A 16,896-nucleotide genomic window follows, 5' to 3' on the forward strand; every position below is an offset into this window, starting at 1 on the left:
TGAATAATAAAAGCTGCTCCTGTGGCACCGGTTGTTTGATCTTTCGAACCATCTGTAAAAATGCTAATATGTTCCTGATATCTCTCCATTATCTGACATTGGACTGCATATACTAAGTTTGCCTCAGGATTATCCGTCTTAATTTTAAGTATCTCTAAATCGGTTTTTGGGGCCTCTAATAGCCATATAGGAACTGCCGGCCACATTACCCCTGGGCAAAAGTTCTTATCTTTTATAGCCATTTCCTGTGCCACTGCCTCCCCTGTCCATCCAAAACTTGACAGTCTTGCCATCTCTCTTTCCCAGCTTGTCTGAATTGTCCTGTTCACTGGGTGATCCCCCTTTTGACCCATCAGATTTACCCAATAATTCGCCTGAAGCTGCTTTCTTCGCAGATCAAATGGCATTTCTCCTGCTTCTACCTGCAATGAACATACTGGAGAAGTTCGCATGGCTCCTGTACATATTCTCAATGCCTTAGCTTGGATTACATCTAATCTGGCTAGCACTGACTTGGCTGCAGATCCATACACCAAACACCCATATTCAATTCTTGCTCTAATTAAATATATATATATTTGCTTCAAGGAGACTACGTCTGCTCCCCACTCTGTTCCAGCCAGGCATCTCATTACATTCATTACCTTTTTACATTTGTCTACTATACTTGCCACATGGTTCCTCCACGTAAGTCTAGGATCAAATACCACACCAAGAAATTTAAAACCTTGCACCCTTTCCAAATTCTTACCATACAACTTCAAGGTTATATTTTCGTATATTTTCCTCTTAGTAAAACACATATATTTAGTTTTCTCAATTGAAAATCTAAAACCCCATTTCCTTCCCCAATCCTCTACTGACGTCAGAGCTTCCTGCACCTTCTTCAGTGTATATTTCACATTTTTCCCCCTTTTCCATAAGCTACCATCATCTGCGAATAATGACTTTCCAATTCCTGGCTGAACATTAGAAAACACATCATTAATCATTATATTGAACAGCAATGGACTCACCACACTACCTTGTGGCGTCCCATTTTCTACGAAACACCTTCTAGATATTGCTCCTCCTATTTTCACCTGAATGCTTCTATTATATAAGAAGTCCATTACCCAGTTAAACATATTTCCCCCAATTCCTAGTATGTGCATTTTGATTAAGAGACCTTCTACCCATAGCATATCATATGCTTTTTCCACATCTATAAATACTGCCACAACAGTCTCTTTCTTTACCTGAGCTTTTCTTATTTCATCCTCAAGACATATGATTGAGTCAATCGTACTTCTTCCTTTTCTAAATCCACTCTGACAGCTAGCCATCAGCCCCCTTTCTTCCATAAAGTGCATAAGCCTTCCATTCACCAATCTTTCCATTAATTTACCCAAGTGAGACGTTAAAGCTATTGGTCTATAACTTGCTGGATTACTAGCATCTTTCCCCGGTTTTCTTATTGGTAAAATAACTGCCTCTTTCCATCCAGTAGGAATCTTTCCCTCCTCCCACACTTTATTAAATAGATTTAGAACCTTCTCTATCCCTTTATTACTTAAGTGCCTTACCATGCTATAGCATATTTCATCTTGGCCAGGAGCTGAATTCTTGCATTTATCTAATGCATTTCTTAACTCTCTCATTGTAAATGGAACATTATATTTATCATCTAACTTCCCTTTCTTTTGGATATTCTCAGCATATACCCTCCTTGTTTCTTCCCTACCCATTCTTTCTTCTTCTGATAGATTACTGGAACTATGCACCTTACTCAAAGTATTCGCCATCATTTCTGCTTTCTCTAAGTTCGACATAGCCAGCTGCTCCCCATCTGAAAGAATTGGATAATTCCACTCTCTCTTATTACCTTCCATTTTCCTGATCATTCCCCACACATCCTTTATATTAGTATTGCTTCCGATGTTACTACAATATCCCCTCCAGTATGCTCTTTTCTTTTGCCTTATTGTCCTTCTCACTTCTGCCTGTGCTTGTTTATACTCTATCATATGTTGAAAGTTATGAGTTCTTTTTAACCTTCTAAATGCTCTGTTTCTCTCCTTAACTACCTCCTTACATTCACTACACCACCATGGAACCGCTTTCCTTACAAGTTTACCTGAGCTTTTTGGTATTGTAGCACTTGCAGCCATATAAATACTCTGCCTCACCTCGATTTCGTTCCTTTCAACATCCATTGTTTCCTGATCTGACCTAAAATATGAATCACTTATTTCTATAAATCTCTCCCAGTCTGCCTTATTGAACATCCACCTTCCATACCGAACTTCTGTGCTCCCCCTTACCTCAACATTCAGTTTACATATGACTGGGTAGTGGTCACTTCCAAAAGTGCCGTCTTTATACACTTCCCACTCACATTTTAAAGCCAGTCTGCTAGACACAAGTGTAAGGTCTAATACTGACTCCCTGCCCGATCTAACATCTATCCTAGTCTTTCTACCATCATTCATACACACTAACTTCCTATCATTCATTATCTCCTCAATCACCTGTCCGTTATTATCTGTCTTATCCCCCCCCCACAATGTGTTGTGAGCATTAAAATCTCCACACCATACAACATTATCCCTATCCTGGCCTTCTATTTCCTCCATTTCTTTTACTTCTAGCTGTTTACAAGGATTATAATAATTTATTATTACTATTTTCTTTCTATCTGCCCATACTTCCACTACCACATATTCTTGTTCCTTCCCTGTACCCAACACCCTATAAGGTACACCCTTCCTTATAAAGGTGGCACACCCCCCACCGCTACTTTGCTCCCTATCTCGTCTAACGATAACGTAGTTATTTAAAACAAAGTCAAATCTGGGTTTTAGCCATGTTTCCTGAATACACATTATATCGGGCTTTTCACTTTTATTGTCTATGTATTGTTTAAAATCTTGGCCATTTGCTAATAAGCTCCTTGCATTCCAATGTAGAATGAACATAATAGATATGATCACCCTTTACCTATTTCTTGGCTTGAATGAACGGCAAGACAATCCCTTATTTCTTCCCATTTTAGGTCTAGCATGCCCAAATGCTGCATTGCTGCCTTTGCAATGATTTGAATCCTTTCTGTTTTGGATTTGGCTTCAGCTGTTGCATTAATTACCCCTGCAATAAAGATAACCAAGTCTCTCTTACTATCCCTCCTCACCTTCCTTTCCTCATCCCTAACACGTTCCTGCCTCTGAGTCCATGCATTCACTGTTCCTATTTCCTCTCTAACACTTTCTTCATTACTTCTCTTGGCTTGCTCCACTCTTTTAACTGCTTCTGTATAAGGAACCCTATCCTTCCTTTTCACATTCTGAATCTCAGTCTCCTTTCTCATTGCTTCACAGCCCCAGAAGGCCGCACTGTGCTCCCCTCCACAATTACAGCATTTAGGTATTACCCCCTCACCGCATTCTCCATAGTCATGCTCCCCACCACATTTAGCACACCTTTTTTTCACCTTACACATTTTAGCTACATGGCCAAATTTTTGGCACTTGTAGCATCTCATTGGCTTATGCATGAACTCTCTTACCCTGTATCTCATAAATCCAAAGTAAAGTTCTGTGGGCAATTCTTTTGAGTTAAACTGTATCAGAACTGACTCAGTTTCTTTCTTCTCAACCCCCTTGGTTAGACGTTTTGCACTCTGAACAGATTCACATCTTTCTTTTAAATGCTTAACCAGCTCCTTTACCTCAACTGCTAAAGGAATCCCATAGATCACTCCTTCCCTACCTTGCTCACCCACTTTCACCGCCTTTACTACCACTACTTTCCCCACAGCTTGCATCTTTAACGCTCTTCCAGCCTGCTCTTCAGAGTTGCATCCAATTAATAAATTTCCATCATTAAGAATTCTAGCATACTTGACCTCGCCAACCTGATTCTTAATTATTTTTGTCAGTTTTAGTGGATCCAAACTCTTCACCCCTGGCTCTTCAAACCTAACAACAACATTCCATTTCTCCTCACTTTCTTTCATCCCTCTAGTCCGCTTTGCTTTATTTATTCTCCTAATCTGCCAGCTTCCATCATCTTGATCCAAACCATCCATACTGCAACTGCTATCCTCCTGCATGTTTGCCATGATAGAAAACTCTGCAGGTGTATCGTGTACCGGACCTATACAGGCCGTCGGCCGATACTCCCGCAAAATTCCTCCCTCACTACCTCTATCCTAAGTCTAACAATTCCTAACGATGCTTCTTTTTAAATTTCCTCCCTTATTGTTTTTCCAACAAGTTACGGCGCAGCTCGATGCTCAACCCACGCCTGAGTTCCACGCTTCTCGACCGGAAGTCTGCCGTCGCAAAACTGTGACGCCTCTACGCCGCTTCTTCTTCTTCTTCTTCTTCTTCTTTTTCTTCTTCTTCTTCTTCTTCTTCTTTCTGTTGTTTTACGGCGGTTGGCATTCATCTTATAGGTGCATTACCGCCACCTTCTGCTCAGGAATATGGATCAGACAAAACCCAACCCTTCTTTACCCCACAATAAAACAAAACAAACAAAATAAATAATAATAAAAATAAATAAATACAAATAAGTAACCCCTGTACCCCATCCCTACATTTCACTCATATCCTATAAAAAAACCATGTGCTCTTCAAGAATGCCAACAGTACCCTAACCTGTGCCCTCTCACCAGTACTCCTTTCAGAACAATCATGCATCCCTACCTCCCTCAAACTATTCCTCATAACTTCTCTTTGTGTCTCATACTCCCTACACCTCAACACCACGTACTCTACTGACTCCTCTCCTCCACACCCGTCACACAACCCTGTCTGGTGTTTCCCTATCATTGTTAGTGTTTTATTTAGTGCACAATGACCCAGCCGTAACCTTGTCAGAACAGTTTGTTCTCTCCTATTCCCACCTCCGACCCTACTCACTTTGAAAATTATATATAGAAATGATATAATAGAAATTGACAATTTGCAATTTCATGACGATTGTGAGACTTTTCTGATATCGTGAGTGTGATGTGAGCTTCTGATCTGGGGGGAATTTTATTTCTTGAATAAATATCATAATAACATCTATTTATTGTATGCATCGTGGACGAGAGACTCTTAAAGTTGGAGGGTGTCATTTGTTGGACCGATTGTAAAGGCCTTTGAGGCAAAGAAGGGATTTGGGTTGAAAGAACATGACTTGAGATAATTTTGCGTTTGCATAGAATTTTAAAAAGTCATACGTGCTTAATGCTCAGATGTAAAATGTTAATATGACAACCAAAAACCCACAGGTAAGACATTCATCTCCTGCATTTCGTTCAGTTGTCATTCAGTGCTTGGATTATTTTGGTGGCTCTCAGTCGGTCCCTCTCTGTGGCATAAGTGTGTGCGTGTCGTGTGTGTGTGTGTGTAAGTAAAGCATGGACCTTTGTGCATCTACTCTTGTCTAACTAGTGACAGTTTGATTAAGTCACTCTTCTGCCTGGCTACGCTCCAACTCTGCGGGAGGCCTCCGGTGTGTGCGTTAGTAGGTGTGTGTGTGTGTGTGTTAGTGAGGTTGAGTCTGCCCATTCACACGCGCTGGTTCTCCCTGCCTTCCTCTCCTCCAGGTGGCCTGGCAACATGGCCTGGGTAGTAAAAGTTCCCCAATGACACTCTGAACTGAAAAGAGGTTCCTGGATATATCATCAGATATCAGAGAATCGCTCTGTGTCTGACTTGGATTGACGGAAACCTGCAATCTTGGCTGTTTCAGGAACAAGATAGAAGGTAAACACACTTGTGTTGTTGTTAGTGATGGTGAGTAGAAAACACCAGCATCTAAACAGACCAAAGTATCCTTCTCAGGTATGTCGACATGCTTTAATCGCTTGTAACCGAGCAGCTGATTCGCTTTGTAACCTGAAAAATAAATGTATACGCTTCACAAAAAAGTGGAGCATTGCTATTGTTTGCTGACTTGCTTTGACTTGCGTTATATATTTTGCTAGTTTTAATCTACTTGAAGGGCTAAGAGATCAAAGTAAGATTTTGACACAAAAGACTGACAGTTTTTCTCAATTGCTTAAACACTATAACCAGGCTTTTGAACTAAAATTTCAAAACCATAATGCCACAGTCTGTTCATTGAGTTTTGGAACAAAGGATCCACAGAGAAATGACAGTCAAGGAGGGAGAGAAAGAGGACATGGTCGAGGAGGAGGAGGAGGAAGACGTGGTGAAGGACGAGGTGGAGGAGGAGTAAGGGCAAGGAGACAAGCAGTCTCGGATGAAAGGCGAGCCACTTTAGTGGACCATGTTCTTGTCCATGGCACGACCAGGAGGGAGGCTGGGCAACGAGTCGCTTCACCGTCGCCTCCATCATCAGAACCTTGAGGGAGGAAAACGGGTAGATGTACTTACAGTAAGACTCCTGTACAGTAACCTTTGAGTGCTGTACTGTGCTTTGACATCACATGCACTGTTGTACTATGCTTCTGTAATACTAAATAAATCTATCAAATTTACAGTAATGTGTGCTTCTATTTTTGTAGGATACAGAGACGACCATCTGGTGGCAGGAGGCTTTCGACAGGGGAGCAAGAGAGGGAGCTTGTAAACATGGTCATTGACAATAATGTAATCCGCCTGCGAGCGATTCAAAGGAGAGGGATTGAGGATTATAATCCTTAAATTTCATCAGCCTTTCCGCATTTGATCGGTTCCGGATGAAACCGGAATGTGCACAATCACAGTTTATGCTTCCATTTGTGCCCTCTTTACAGTTTTGTGATGGTTTACACACATTTTCTTAAAGCGTGCCTCATACTCAGAACTCTACACACAGATCAAAAAAAAAAAAAAAAAAAAAAAAAAAACACACCCAATGGGCACATACAGAGTAACGAATTTTTTATTTTCCCCACAAACAATGCACACAGTGGACATCCCAACCAACAAAGAATCTACTGTATACAGTAAAGAAAATAAAAATAAATACTGTAAAAACAACCTATGCTGCATCCTGTCCTCTGGTCTGTTCCACATCACAAGAAATGTTTTCCCTGGCCAAGCAGCGGGGGAAATATCTCTTAGCATGTTGAATCCAGCCAACTGTTATATCTCCACATGAGTCTTCCATAGCTTGGAGAAGGGGTACATGAGTTTGTGGATTTCGGTTATACACTTTCCATCTCCAGGTAGAAAAGAATTCCTCAATCGGATTAAGGAATGGAGAATATGGAGGGAGATGAACAACTACACAGCGTGTGGCAGTGAACCAGTTACCAACCAGAGCAGCCTGGTGGAAACCTGCGTTGTCCCAAATGACAACGTAGCTGAGCTGCTCAGGGCCGTCTATCTGATCTGGTGTAACGAGTGTTGTAGGGTGTCCAGGAATCTGCTCAGCTGGGCAGTGTTGTAGGGGGTAGGATGGTGATGGATGACGCCATGGGGGGGTAATCGCTGCACATTGTGATGTTCCCTCCGCGCTGGCCAGGGACTTCAACAATGGCCGATGACGTTCCTTCCCCTCGTTCGTCTCATCAATGAAGATCAACTGGTGCTCCACTGCAGCCACCTCCAGCTCAAGGACTCTCTGAAACAGACATGGAGTGGTCACTATTAATGAAGCACAGTCATTATGATTACAATACTGAAATATGTTTAATTTATGCAGTATTGAGAGTATGCATCAATTGTGGGATTGTATAGGACTTACTTTTTGCACATTGTTATATCGCAATTCTTTGACTCTGAATTGCATTCAAATGGCACCCTGTAGACCTGCTTCATCAGATTATTTCTGCGCAAGACACGGTCCAGTGTTGATAAGCTTACATTTGCCGTGATGTTATAGCGTTATTTTCTAGGACCATGTTTATGATTTTAGTTTCCTGTTCAGGAGACAGAAGACGTTTCGACCACCTTGTGTTGGTAGTCTTTTAGTTCTGCAATACAAATAGTAAAATACTGTAAATACTGTGTGGAAATACATTTCCCAAATACTTGAAACATACTTTATTTTTACAGTCCTACAGAACAGTGCACAGGCAATACTGTACTGCTGTACTCATTGAGTACTGTATTGATATGCAGTACTGCAATTTTCTAGTGAGTAGATGTCTTACCTATTCTCATTTCGGAAAGTCCAGATGAGCGATCCTACAGTGTACCTGCTCAGATGTGGCTGTACTCATTGCCCAGCCTCCTCATTGTTAGACCATGGTTGACCACATGGTCAACAAAAGCGGCTCGGATCTCATCAGCGTTTACGGTCCTCTTACGCCTCGGCCTCTAATGTTGTCATCCATTGCTCCAAACCTGTTGCCCTTTTATGCTGAAGCTCTGATTGCTAATTGTGTGACAGGTGTTGTCCCATGTGACGAGTCAGTGTGCATAGGAGGGCAATTGACTTTAGAATTTTGAATGACAGTGTTTTTCTTGTGAAAACAAGATTTTCTTCATGAAAATTGTGCAGAGAATGCAGAGAATTGTGTGTAGTGTTTTGAAAAAAGTGTGTTTTTTAACTGCAATTTGAGTGTAAAGTGGTGTGACCGAGAAGCTTATTTGCGTGTTCACCTCCTTCAGGCCATGGAAGAAGCCTGCCTGGACATGTCAGTAGATGCGTGCTAGGGGTGGATCAGGCATGCAAGAGGCTAGGGCCAATACGGCCTGTGATGTGGACGAGATTCTCTGGCCTGACCCAGAGCAAAGACGGGGTTCTGATGCAGAATAATGCAGATTTAATACAGTAATGAATAAAATGTGCCAATGTAGCCATTGGTTGTGTCTTGTGTTCACCTGAAAAAGTTTGTGGCAACATAACTTAACAGTTTTGGAAATGTTGTTTTAGTGTGTGTGTTGTGACGGCTTGTGTGTCCCGTCTGAGAAGTTTGGTTTTTCAGCAAGAGTTAATGGTTTTTATATATGGTGCTTTATTTTGACCTGGAAATAGGATGTTTGGTGAATCGGGTGAGACGTGATGGATTTGTGTTCACTGTTTTGAGAATACGAGGCATAGTTTCAGGAAATATGTTTAAGCAATCGAGAAAAACTGTAAAAATACAGTAACATGTCTGAGTTGGTTATTTTACTGGTGGACCTGTAATAAAAAGTCTTCTACACTGTCCGGCTTTCTGTTACAGAAATAAATAATGCATACATTAATGGTTGTGTGTCATTCCTTCTGTGGGTGATGCCAGTTCCTCTTCAATGTATCTCAAATCCATTCCAGAACGGAAACCTGGATCTGGAATTAGAACCCCATCCTGATGTGGGTTCACATTCTCACTCTCTCTCTCGACTCACAAGACCTGTAGAGACGCACAAGACAAGTCAACCAGCACAAAACTCTCCTGCTTAGGAAGACAGCATGGGTGACGAGGGCTACTACCCACACGAGTCCAGCTCAGTGTTCAATGATCTCCGTCTGCAGGGAGGCTTTTGCGACGCGACCATCAAAGTCCAGGACGTATCATTCCAAGTCCACCGGGTCATCCTGGCAACATACAGCCCGTACTTCCTGTGAGTTGGTTATCTAATATCAGTGAATGTACATCCTTCAAATGAGCAGCAAATCAAATACTGATCTAAAATCGTGTAATGGCATTAACTGTTTTGCGTCTTCAGAAAAGTGACGAATTGATATTACATTATTACATTACATGTCATTTAGCTGACACTTTTATCCAAAGCGACATTGCATTATAACCCACCGGCCTCTTCGACGTGGCACTTGGGGCAGTCGGGATTCGACCTGCCAACCTTGCGGCTCCCAGCGCATCACACTGCTCCATGTGTGGCGCATCAAATTTAATTTGAAAAATGTATTCCACACACTTGAGACATTCAACAACCAAAGGGATTCAGTCGAATAAGAAATTTGTGAATGGGGAAACTGTTCTAGAGAGAGCACAAAAGAAAAGAAATAGGACATTAAAAAATTAAGTATTAGAGACATTTATTCCACTCTTTGATTTTGAAACAGTATTATTGCTATTCATGTGAAGATCTGAAGTCAGCGTGTAATCCTCAGAAACGTCTTCCGATGCGCGTCACCTCAAGACAAGGTCTTCGACACCCCCGGCCTCTCTCCTGACATGATGCAGCTCATCATTGAGTTTGTGTACACCGGCTCTGTTTCCGTGAGGGAGGAAAATGTGCGGGAGCTTCTGCTGGCAGCCGATCATCTCCAAGTAGCGGACGTTGTGCAAACGTGCAGCGACTTCCTGGTGGAGCACCTCCGGCCGAGGAACTGCGTCGGCCTCTTCCAGTTTCCCAATATCTGCTTCTCCTCCAGCCTGCAGCACAAGGCCTACCGCTACATCATTGATCACTTTGAAGAGGTTGCTCTCTGCGAAGAGTTCCTGCAGCTCTCAGTGCACGAACTCACCGCCATCCTGGATAGTGACGACCTAAATGTGAATAAAGAGAGCATTGCGTATGAGGCCGTCCTTCGCTGGATTGCCAACGGACCCGAAGAACGAAAAGCACACATCGCGGTACTCTTGTCTAAGGTATGGACTTTCATTTTCGTCTTGCATCATCAGCAAAACATGGAGCAACATGGGAAAATGAGATTTCAGAGACTGTCAGCAAGTCACGCTGCACTTTACTGCACCTCACTGATTCTTCTCTGTTGTTACCAAGAGCTCGTAAAAGAAATCAGTTGAGAAGGCAACTTCTACATTGTCATGGTTACAATGATTCATAATTTGTGTATTGTTTAAAAGGACAACATTGGGCTTCACGCAACAAACAAAACACACTAGTTGTTAAGTGTGCACCAGAGTTTGATTGACAGCTTTTTCACCAGCCCAAACTGAAATGAACATGCAAATGCATCCCAGTTTGTTTGAATCATACCAGAAGAGGGTCAAGAGAGAAGCACCCTCAGAAATTGCTATTTAAGATTCAGTTCAATTACGTCTCAAATCAGTCAATAAACATTTTTACTGCCCTTTTGAAATGGAAAAAAACAACAATATGTTAATCCTACTTTCAAATATTGGTGGTGGATCCAAGGCGGGATATAGCTTATTCCTTTGAGGATGTTTTAATCATCCATGGTCTTCAGTAGGAACAAATGGGCTCGGTTCTACAGTTAAAGGATGAGGGAATCTAACAAATGGCGTTGGGCTTTTAAAATAATTTTCTGACCCAACAAAAAATATAGAATGTCACCAAAGCTAAAGATGTCTGGTTACTTGACTGAGTCCATTGAGTTCATCTCATCTCCTGTTCTCTCTGTGCAGGTCCGGCTGGGCTTGATGAGCCTGGACTACCTGATGACCAAAGTGATTCAAAATGAGTTGGTCATCAACAGCCTCGAGTGCATGCCGATGGTCGTGAAAACCGCTGAAACCATGAGCAGCATCACGACAAGCAGAACTTCTGGGTCTCACCTCAGCATCCTGGCCAGCCGCCCTCGCCTGCCCTACGCCGTCATGTTGGCCATCGGAGGCTGGAGCGGCGGCGACCCAACAAACAGCATTGAGGCGTACGACATCCGCGCAGACAACTGGACCAACGTGACCATCGCCCAAGAGCGACCCCGCGCCTACCACGGCGTGGCTTTCCTCGACGGGAGCGTCTACTGTGTCGGCGGCTCCGACCGGGCGGAGCAGTTCAGCAGCGTGCGCCGGTTGGACCTGAGAACGCACGTCTGGCACGAAGTGGCACCCATGTTCTCCTGCCGGTGCTACGTGAGCGTCACTGTGCTGGACGGGTACATCTACGCCATGGGAGGCTACGACGGGTACACGCGACTTTGCACCGCAGAGCGCTACAGGCCCGAGACCAACCAATGGAGTCTCATTGCACCGATGCAAGAGCACAGGAGCGACGCCAGCAGCACGACCCTCCGCGACATGGTGGGTGAATAGAAACAACCACTGGGAGTAACTCAAGGGTAACAGAGCTGTGTTACTGACCTTTTGGTTTGATGTGTGCGGCACTATTAGTTAATTCGTATGAGGATGGCAGGAGTAAAAAGGTCAACATGTAAAACATTTAACACAGTTAACTACTTATTATATGTAGTGTCTGTTGTGTTACATTCTTAAACCCAATGGATTCTAGAGATCATTATGATAATTTGACAATTCTCAGATGCTTGGTCTCTCCTATTGAAGCGAAAAAAGTGATTCTTTACTTCAAAGGCCTCCTGTCAATGCCCCTCATGTTCTTCCCAGGTTTACATCTGTGGTGGTTTCAATGGGATCGAGTGCCTGCAAACGTGTGAGTGTTACAGCCCACGGACCAACCAGTGGACAACGATCAGCCCCATGAGCTGCCCGCGCAGCGGAATCGGCATCATCGCGTACGCAGACCGCGTCTACGCAGTAAGTCGAGTGCACGAGACAGTGCAAGTGTTCTATTCTGAAAGCGCCTTAAGAAATGTTCCATTCAAACGCTTGACCCTTCCGTTTGTCCTTTCCTCCCCGCAGGTTGGCGGCTTTGACGGCTCCAGGCGTCTGTCCACGGCAGAGTTCTACAACCCTTGCACCAACACCTGGCTCAGAGTGAGGTCCATGATAACTCCCCGCAGCAACTTCGGCATCGCAGTGCTGGACAACCAGCTCTTTGTTGTCGGGGGCTTCAACGGCTTCACCACGTCCTGCAACGTCGAGCACTACGACGTGGCTACCGATGCGTGGGCCGCCGCCCGCAACATGAACATCTTCCGCAGTGCGCTGAGTTGCTGCGTGGCGTGCCCGCTCCCCAACGTGGACAAGTACGTTGTCTCCCGTGACGCCCTGCTGCCTTTATACCTGGACGACGTGTGCGTGGAATCAGGAGACTCGGACTGATAGTCCCGACCTGCGCCGTCATCCAGCTGGCGAGACTTGAGCATGAATCATTAAAGACATTTCCTTTCGCATTAACCTGCTGTTGCTTAAGATATTGTTTTTTCTCACTTTTTGCAACTTGTAAGTTGTGTTCTGTGAGCAGGATGCTGTGTCCAGCTGCATTGTTGATGCTAGAATAGATCGTGCGAAGGGATGAATAGTTAGTGTTGGGGTAGCCTGTTGGTCAGGGCAAGCGCAGACAAGGAATCTGGTGAGCGGAAACAAGTTCTTTCTCAATTTACTTTTTACCGATGGGTGTTTACAATGAAGGGAAATGTGGTGATGGCGTATTGGATTAAATTGAAAGGAAGTGGGAAAGAAAACCCAGCAAAAGAAACAATACCGGAATGTTGGGAGTATACAAAGTTTCAGGGGTTCGGGTTTGGATGGAAAAGAGAAATGAGAGTGAGGGAATACGAAATGGAAGCCATAAATTTCACCATGGCCAACCCAGTCAGTAGAATTCCACCATGGCTCTTTCCAGAAGTAAAGGTTGATATTAATATATTGGAAAAGAAAGGGGAATGGAGAATGGAGGAAATAGGAGTCAAAACAAACATCTACATAAGAAACAGGTACTATAATTACTTAAAGATTTACACAGACGGATCTAAGAATAAACAGGAAAGTGTCTGACCAGTTATCAGTGTACACAGCAGAAATAGCAGCAGTCATTATTGCACTACAGTGGGTAGAAGAGGTCCGACCTGATAGGGTGGTGCTGTGTACAGACTCTTTGGCCGTAATCCAAAGTTTGCAGTCAGTAACATCAATAAGAGAAGATCTACTAATAGAACTTTTTAACAGCTTATTTAGATTACATCAGGGTGGCATAGAGAATCAGTTTTGTTGGGTACCAGCACATGAGGGAGTTAAAGGGAACGAGATGGCAGATAGACAGGCCAAAGAGGCACTGCTTAAAGCAATTATAATTACAATCCCACTAGGAAAAGGCGAAGGTAAAGCAGTGTTTAAAAGGAAAGGTCTTGAAATATGGCAGAAACGATGGGAGGAAGACAGGAAAGGTAGGAGATACGATAAAATACAAAAAAGTGTCACTATAAAGAACTACATGGAAAATACCAGGCGTGAGGAAATTGCAATGACAAGACTGAGAGTGGATCACACCGGGCTGAAAAGGAATAGCAACTGTGAAAACTGTGGGGTTAAAGAAAATGCTGAACATGTAATACTGAACTGTAAATTGAATGAAGTGGAAAGGCAGGTGCTTAAAGACAAGGTTCGGAAGGCAGGGAGGTATTGGAACCTGGTAGGGGTACTGGGATCAGAAGGAGAAGGAACAAGAACTACAAGGAAGGCTCTAATTACCTTTTTAAAAGACTCAGGGATATGGAGTAGAATTTAAATGACATGACTATACACACTCCAGTACAGTAGGTGGCGGCATGCACCTAAACGTTGGTTGCAGTCTGCCATTAAATAAGAGAAGAAGAAGAAGAAGAAGAGGAAGGCTCCATACGGAACCATCGTCATGTATCTTGTTTCCGCCCGGAGTCATTAGAAGCACGCACGGCAGGCGTGTTGTGTATGTCGGAAATGTCCACGCTGTAGTATCAGACAGACACAAAAATGTTTACGAAAGATTATTCCGCGTAATTAGAGAAAAAAAAACCCTCTTCGACTGCGACGGATCTTTTAAGGTGCGACACTGACACAAACCCCGAGTAGAAGTTCCTCCGACGTCACCCAGCGGTCACCATGGGGCTCAAGCGACAGAAACTAGCCAAGAAAACTATCAATTTCTACAAATACAACTTCAGCTTCAGGGAACCCTTTCAGATCCTCGTCGATGGGACTTTCTGTCAGCTGGCTTTGAAGAACAAGATTCAGATCAAGGAGCAAATGCCCAAATACCTGATGGGGGAGGTGAAGTTGTGCACTACAAGGTGAGTAAATGAGATCTACGCTGCTATTGTCGCTATGTGCAGGTAACGTTCTAATTTCCCAGTATTTAATCTCTAATCTCAGCTGTGCGCTGAAAGAACTGGAGACTCTGGGAGGTGATCTGTATGGAGCCAAAATCATCCTGCAGAAGTTCCAGCTGAGGAGTTGTCCGCATTACAAGAAGCCCGTTCCGGCCTCACAGTGTCTGCTGTCCATGCTGCGGGAGAACAACCCTCACAACTACTTTGTTGCTACACAAGTAAATATGATGACACACACACACACACACACTAGGAGGGTAAATGAGAAATAATGACTTTGTTGTTGCAAATGACTTCAACCACCTGGGATATTCAACTAGCCATCCGTTTTAAACTAAGCTCAAATACGGCTTGAACGAATGCAAAAACAACCGTAATTATAAACCTCATTGTGTTTTAAAATGATTTAAAGAGTTAGCGCTGATTCAACTGTGTGGCCGTTAAAATATTACTTTCAAACCACAGGCTCCATAATGATTAGCGTTGACCTTGGGAAGTAAACGTCAAAATAAATGTAAGTTGTCTGCGTGTTTTCTCCAGGACCGCTCATTAACTGAAGGCCTGAAGAAGATCCCTGGCGTTCCCCTGCTGTACATCGTCTTCAACACCATCGTGCTGGACAAGGTCTGCCAGACGTCCCTCGACCACGTCCGGGCCGTCCAGCTGGGAGAGCTGGTCAGCCCGGCCCAGCAGCAGAGCATCACCGGCATGAAGAAGGAGCAGGGCATCGTCCAGAAAGATGGAGAGCGACGGGGGGGGAAGAGGAAGAGGAAACAGAGCAATCCTAACCCCCTGAGCTGCCTGAAGAAGAAAAAGAAAAGCGGGCCGACGCCACCGAAGAAGACGACTGAGGAGGGGAAGAAGAGGAAAAGAGTTAGAAATAAGAAACCAAGCACGGCAGGAGGAGACTTGCCTGCTCCTGCAGCTACAGATGCATAGCAGCAGCAGCAAGGAGACAGACATTGGCCCAATGGTTTCTTTCCTGAATGTTATTTTATGATGTCCACGTTCCCACTCTGAAATAATTGGTTTGTTTTTACATATGTTTTTGCATATAATAAACCAATGTTCATCACACAAATTTTATTTTTAATGGATGGATTTGTACAGCGCTTTCTAGTCTTCTGACCACTCAAAGCACTTTAACACTACATGACATCATTCACCCATTCATACACTGATGACAGGACCTACCACACACAGGGGCACCTGCCCATCAGTAACATGCACTGTAGTCACAGCTAGAGGAGCAATGCTGGGGTTAAGTGTCTTGCCCGAGGACCCATTGACCTGCAGGTTAGCCGGGCAGATGGAAGACGGCCGCGCTGCCCACTCAGTCACACTCACAGTTTTTGCAGGTCCCAGGACGTACAGGCATGTACTGAAACTCCTGAGGAACATAGCAATTATTGTGAGATCCGAGGATTTGTACAAAATTTTATTTTGTACAAATACAAAATGAAAAGGCAGGTTCACAGGCACATAGTTTGGAATATTAGAAGGACACAGACATTACATAATGTACAGTTTATATGGAAGTGGATATCAAAAACAATCCATGCAGCTGTTTTTTCAGAAGCACAGTGTGGTCTGCTCGTTTTTACTGAACGCTGTGTAATGTTGGCTAAATCCAACCTGCATTTCTTTTTCCGTTCATAGTCCAAACAACCACGTTCAAAACATATGTCCATTCAGACTTGATTATTAAGACATTCTTTAGTTTATAAATTCATTTTGTATTTAAATGAGTTAATTCTCATTTTATATATATATATTACATCAATACATTATTTTGAATAAGTATCTAGTTGGTTTACACAGGGAGGATTTCTACATTACTGCAGTATTAACTAGATTATTATCCATATATAAAAGTGACACTGAATAAATGAATAATCTGTCCTTCAATTCTTCAAGTAAGAATAAAAGCAACATGGTTATAAAACCATTAGCCTCTGTAGCAATTCCATTCTAAAATATATTTCAGAACAGTGCATGCAACTAGCGCAGACCACTAATGCTTACATCTACACTATATGAAGAAAACTACGCTCCTGCCTTTTTGTATGGATTTGGGACTACTAACTATAGTTTTGTGCAAACAGTCGACGATGCAAGCAATGCATTTGCAAAAACAAACACTTGAGTTTG

The 16,896-nt window shown here is 43.2% G+C and overlaps 2 protein-coding genes across 2 annotated transcripts; both read left to right on the forward strand.

Moving 5' to 3' along the window:
• The first annotated feature begins 9,279 nt into the window (after window positions 1–9,279).
• Window positions 9,280–12,760, forward strand: LOC119219588 (kelch-like protein 10). Its single transcript, XM_037474856.2, has 5 exons — window positions 9,280–9,473; window positions 9,985–10,465; window positions 11,204–11,821; window positions 12,143–12,292; window positions 12,398–12,760. The coding sequence occupies exons 1-5, from the start codon at window positions 9,322–9,324 to the stop codon at window positions 12,758–12,760; spliced, it is 1,764 nt and encodes a 587-aa protein (XP_037330753.2). The 5' UTR covers window positions 9,280–9,321.
• A 1,540-nt stretch (window positions 12,761–14,300) lies between these two features.
• Window positions 14,301–16,747, forward strand: utp23 (UTP23 small subunit processome component). The gene is made up of 3 exons (XM_037473643.2): window positions 14,301–14,706; window positions 14,789–14,963; window positions 15,286–16,747. The coding sequence occupies exons 1-3, from the start codon at window positions 14,519–14,521 to the stop codon at window positions 15,682–15,684; spliced, it is 762 nt and encodes a 253-aa protein (XP_037329540.1). The 5' UTR covers window positions 14,301–14,518; the 3' UTR covers window positions 15,685–16,747.
• Window positions 16,748–16,896: the final 149 nt, after the last annotated feature.

This window comes from Pungitius pungitius, chromosome 17, assembly GCF_949316345.1.
Source record: "Pungitius pungitius chromosome 17, fPunPun2.1, whole genome shotgun sequence".
In the NCBI taxonomy this organism is placed as follows: Eukaryota; Metazoa; Chordata; class Actinopteri; order Perciformes; family Gasterosteidae; genus Pungitius; species Pungitius pungitius.